The sequence below is a fragment of the Solanum tuberosum genome, unplaced genomic scaffold (genome assembly GCF_000226075.1).
Source record: "Solanum tuberosum cultivar DM 1-3 516 R44 unplaced genomic scaffold, SolTub_3.0 scf00152, whole genome shotgun sequence".
NCBI classification, from domain to species: domain Eukaryota; kingdom Viridiplantae; phylum Streptophyta; class Magnoliopsida; order Solanales; family Solanaceae; genus Solanum; species Solanum tuberosum.
Window position 1 is genome coordinate 382940 of NW_006239078.1, and position 5163 is coordinate 388102.

Consider the following 5163-nt stretch of genomic DNA (forward strand, 5'->3'; position numbering starts at 1 on the left):
TATGAAAACTATTTTTCTTCATCAAATCCCTAATATTTCTGACATATATCAATAAGAATATGATTAGGCAAAATGCTTGAATCCAATTATAAGGGAACACAAGAATAAACTAAGCTAAGATGACAAAAATACAATAAACAAATTCTGAATCCAAGGACAAATTTTGAGTGAAACAATTTATCATTTTAAACATATGAATCTATTGACTTACATTAATAGAGGTGGAAATTATGTAGTTACTTCGATAATTTCCACCTATATTAATGTAAGCCAATAGATTCATATGTTTAAAAATAATATAAATATACTATAGTCTAAATCGTTAGTAAATATTCTATACATCACCTAATGTTTAGTTTGTAAGGTTAAGAAATATATGAGTAAATATTAAATTCAAATCTAACATATTGTTCTATCAAAATTGTTTGATTTTCTAAAAGTAATATTTATAAAACATTTTAATAATAGGAATAAAAATTTAAACAATAACTTAAAAAAGAGATATTGTCTGATCAACTGCTAGAGCTGAAGCAACAAAAAGGAAAGCACACAAAAGTAGCAGAATAATTAGGCTATTGAGTCTTAGTGAGCTTTATAAGTAAAAGTTATTAGTATAATTTATTAAAATGTCCTTAAATTTTGTGTCCGGATTTTAAATATGTCACGTATGATATAGAAATAATTAACGAGTTTTTGAAAATAGAAAGTTTCATTTTATTAAAGAGACGAATACTTATACGAAAAGTAAAACACATTATCAGAAAATCGTTATTCTGAACGAATATACTAGTTCCTTTGAAATTTGATTCATTGGTAAGAGATTTCTGACTGATTAAAATACGCCACAATAAATCACTAATTTTTTTTACTTTTAACAAATGTTCCACTAGAATTTAACTCGGCAATAACATTTTGATCTAAAATTATTCCTACATTTCAACTAACTTCGGTTCAAACTTTATATTATGTTAACAAAAAAGTCACTAACTTTGGCTCGACAGATAAACTATAGAGGATGGAATTGTTTGCCCCTTCCATGATCTTGAACGATCCTTAGTATAAGCTACTAACTTTTGTGGTTTGAGGTTGAGTAAGACAAGATCTATTTCTCAACATGATATTATAGTCAAATCAACTCGATATTGAGCTACTTTTACACATTACAAACGTCTAGTCCTGAGCATGTTGAAGATGTTAGAGTCCTACATGGTGTGAAATGGAGTTGTTAGCAATTGAGTCTTATATGGTGTCAAGATTCAATCAAAATCCAGAATAATTCTGTAATATGAACTAGCAACAAGAGTGATATATATCCTAGACCCTATCCCACAATAAGGAGTTGCATGCAGGACGGGAGTTCTTTCTCGGATCTACAGAATGATCAGTTTTTGTCTCGAAAAATGCTCCTAGGGAACGTTCCACGAGGGATTGAATATTGAAGGTTCCTTAAGATTATTTGAAGGAAAACAACATTGCTTCTCTCACAGATTTCACTTACCAAATGTTGGCATTCTTGATGTCAATAAGAACTTTTTTACGACCGTGGTTTCTGGACCAGCTTTCACGCACCTCGATTAATTCCACGGGATAAGTATTCTCACCTAAAAGAATGACTTAAACTTGAATATTTAAGCACCATGAAACAATAATAACATTGGCAGAACCAAGAAAATGCCAATTACAAGCATTCAATTTCATTAGCAGGAAACACAATCCAAAGCCATCCAGAAAAAGACGGAAGTACAAGAAACCACATATAGTAACAAAAACAGCAGATAATGACAAAACAAAGCATCCATGTCATATTCATGAGTATAGAAACAAGAAGTATGGGAAAGACTGTACAAGTATATATCTTTAAAAGTTGTATGAATATAAGAGAAATGAGAACAGACCAGTCTCATGCTTGTGTCTCGACTCTCCTATAACGACTCCTAATTACAGAACGAAGACTAAAAGAGACAGAAAACTCAGCTCATATATTGGAGTCAACAAGAGCAACGCTATGAACCTTTCAAGAATGAGCGGATGATATTAACCATCTCGACATGTAGCTTGCTTCTGAAGCAGAGGGTATTCCAGATCTCCATAAGTTCCAGCAGGATGGAACTAAAACCATCAGACAAAGTGAAACGGAAAAATTCTAGCGTTTGTAGAATACAATGTCACGGCTGCAGTTGGCCTTAATAGCTTCTTCTAAACCTTGTACACGGTCAAAATCAGCTTTGAATGTCACCATAGTGACTCCATCTTTCCCGGTATCATAATCCTGCTTGATATCTTCTGCTTGGAACGACTGTAGCTGTGAAAACGAAACAAATTCCCAGAAATGCATCAATAGAAGTAAATGTGCACCAATTATGCTCTTGAAGCATCCAGCTTTTGATTAAGAGAATGGCCCGAAAAAACAATGAAAATTGAAGAATCGAAAAACTATTAATGAATATCACAACATTGACAGTTGACACATATTAGAACTCCATCCGTTTCAATTTGTTTGTCTAGTTTTGACTTGGCACGGAATTTAAGAAAGCAAAAGAAACTTTTGAATCTTGTGGTCTAAAGCTAAAGATATGTAGAATGTACCAAAAAGCACTTTAATCTTATGGTCTTAAATAGTATGTCCTATGGAAAGTTGAAAGTAAAAAGTTGCCAAAAAAGACGGAAAGAAATAGACATTCTCTCTGAAACAGACTAAAAGAAAAGTAAGACAAATAAATTGAAACGCAAAGATTAGAACGGTGGAAGTTTTAGCACAAAAGATCAAATTTACCTGATGGTATAAGACTCCTAGTAGTTCAAAAGGAACCTCCAAGCCCATCGGCACCTAAAACCAAAAAGTATTGCTTAATCAATGAGTAGGTCTCAGGTTTATGCTAAAAGCACAGAACGCAGTGAGAAAAATAGGATCAACGTGCAGTTGAAACTATGCCAATACACGATGGGCAAGGGAAGACGGAGGATAAAAGTTGTTCAAGGAATTTATTACTTTAGATTTTATGAGACATGTAGGAGCATTTCTTAAACATTCTGCAGCTACTCCTCCATAAGCTCTTACTAGACCTCCAGTGCCAAGTTTAATTCCTCCAAAGTGCCTGGAATTCAGAAAAGCAACACGATAAAGATATATACATGCTTTCACTGCTTGGAAACATCTCCCAGTTTAGGCACATGAAATCTTTTTAACATTAAGAAAAGATGCAAGTCTAGTTTACATCTCCTTTGATAAGAATTCTTAAAGTACTAACACTATTTACTAAATAAATGCGGTACCTAATAACAACCACCATGATTCTATCCAATCCTGAGGATGCAATTGCAGAATGTATCGGCTTGCCAGCAGTGCCAGATGGTTCGCCATCATCATTAGTCCGATATTGTTCACCAACCTAAATAGAACGAATAATTACATTTTTGGCATGTAAGATAAGAGCCAAGAACGATATACACAAATCCAAAGAATCCTAAAACTAGAGAGACTCTATTTCTTATATGTCCATATAAAGATAAGCAGCTGTTATCATTCCGGATGGAAGCAATTGTGACCCAAAATGCTAGTCACTAAGGGGTTGTTTGGTTCAAAACTAGGCTATTCCTGGTATTATAATCAGGATATATATCCCACAAATGTATCCTGGTTTTATGTAATATCCTCAACTAAAGTCTAAATACATGATAGATTCAATCCAAATCTATACTGGGATAACGCAATTAATTACACATTCCTACCAAACGATTCCTAACTAAACCATATGTTCTCAACTAACCAATGTATCAACTATACTTCAATCACAATACTAGCTAGTAGCATAAGCTTAATAGAGTTTCAACAAATGAAGCTCCTTTTTTATAATGAAACTTTTCTTCATCAATTCCCAAATACTTCTAACATATAGCAATAAAAATATTGTTTTGTTGCACTTGAGCCAAGGGTCTTTCAGAAAAGAACCTCTCTACCTCCACGGGGTGGGGTAAGGTCGGCATACACTCTACTCTACCCTCCCCAAACCCCACTTGTGAAATTACACTATTTATGTTGTATATCAATAAAAATATTGATTTGTTGCACTTGTGCCCTAGGGTCTTTCAGAAAGAGCCTCTCTACGAGGTGGGGTAAGGTTTGCATCCACTCTACTCTACTCTACTCTATCCTCTCTAGACTCCACTTGTGGTGGAATTACACTGTATATGTTGTATATCAATAAAAACATGATTTTGGCCACAAGAACATACCTTGTACGCCCAACAATTATGTGTAGCTCGAGGATCTCGTACCTAAAATCAAATCAAATCAGCAATTACAACAAAAAGATAACCAAATCCTCACAAACAAATTCAAGATTAAAATTTCAAGAATAAAAAAAAATTGCAAAAGATTCAATCTTTACACACTCAATACACCCAAATGAACCCAAAAACCAAAAGGGTACCTCTGAAAGGAAAGATTGAGCAGAACCCTCATCTGGAATATGGCCAGCAATGGCAATAAATTTGCTTTTTTTTATTTCTTTCTCAAAAGTGACTCTTTCTTCGAGTGTTGTAAATGCACCCCTATTTGAACTACTACTGGCGCTGCTAGTGGTGACCATTTGTTTTCCGGTGCCGGAAAATGAGAACGGCGGCGAGAAAATCAGGCGGTGGCTACGGCGGCGGAGGTGGTGGTTCAGCTTTGAACAAGGAGTGGAAAACAACCAAGAAGCAGACATCTATGGTGGCAACAATTTCGTGAAGATTGAGGATGTTGGAAAAATTAAAAAGAGTAAAATTGAAATTTTCACCCATTAAGTTTTGGTAATTACAAATTCATCTTTGGAGTTTAAAATTGACACATGAATTTTATCAAATTTTTGGGTATTTACTTGAAATATTATTTTCGAAACAATATTTGTTTTATAATATGATGGATTATTGCAATTTTAACTTGATATCGAGAATTTAAAATATGAACAAATTAATTTGTAGTATATTTTAAGCGAAATAATAGTTCTAGCTCTTTTAAGAGAGATTTATGTTAAACACAACAAATCAAATACTATTATTATTTGTCAATAACTCCAACTTCAAATAGTTTCTCTAATTAGAATTTCCTAACACTACTCTGGACTTGAAACTATCCTTCTTGAGCATATAGTAAAAATTAATTATGGAATTATGATTGTGCAA

General features: G+C 33.5%; 1 protein-coding gene across 1 annotated transcript; it reads right to left on the reverse strand.

Annotated features, from left to right (window-relative positions):
* Positions 1-1779: 1779 nt before the first annotated feature.
* On the reverse strand, positions 1780-4783 carry LOC102579448 (IMPACT family member in pol 5'region). Its single transcript, XM_006353119.2, has 6 exons — positions 4431-4783; positions 4234-4275; positions 3274-3389; positions 2990-3095; positions 2774-2827; positions 1780-2302 (listed from the first exon to the last, which is right to left on the reverse strand). Exons 1-6 carry the CDS (start codon positions 4704-4706, stop codon positions 2144-2146), a joined length of 753 nt encoding a protein of 250 aa, XP_006353181.1. The 5' UTR covers positions 4707-4783; the 3' UTR covers positions 1780-2143.
* Positions 4784-5163: the final 380 nt, after the last annotated feature.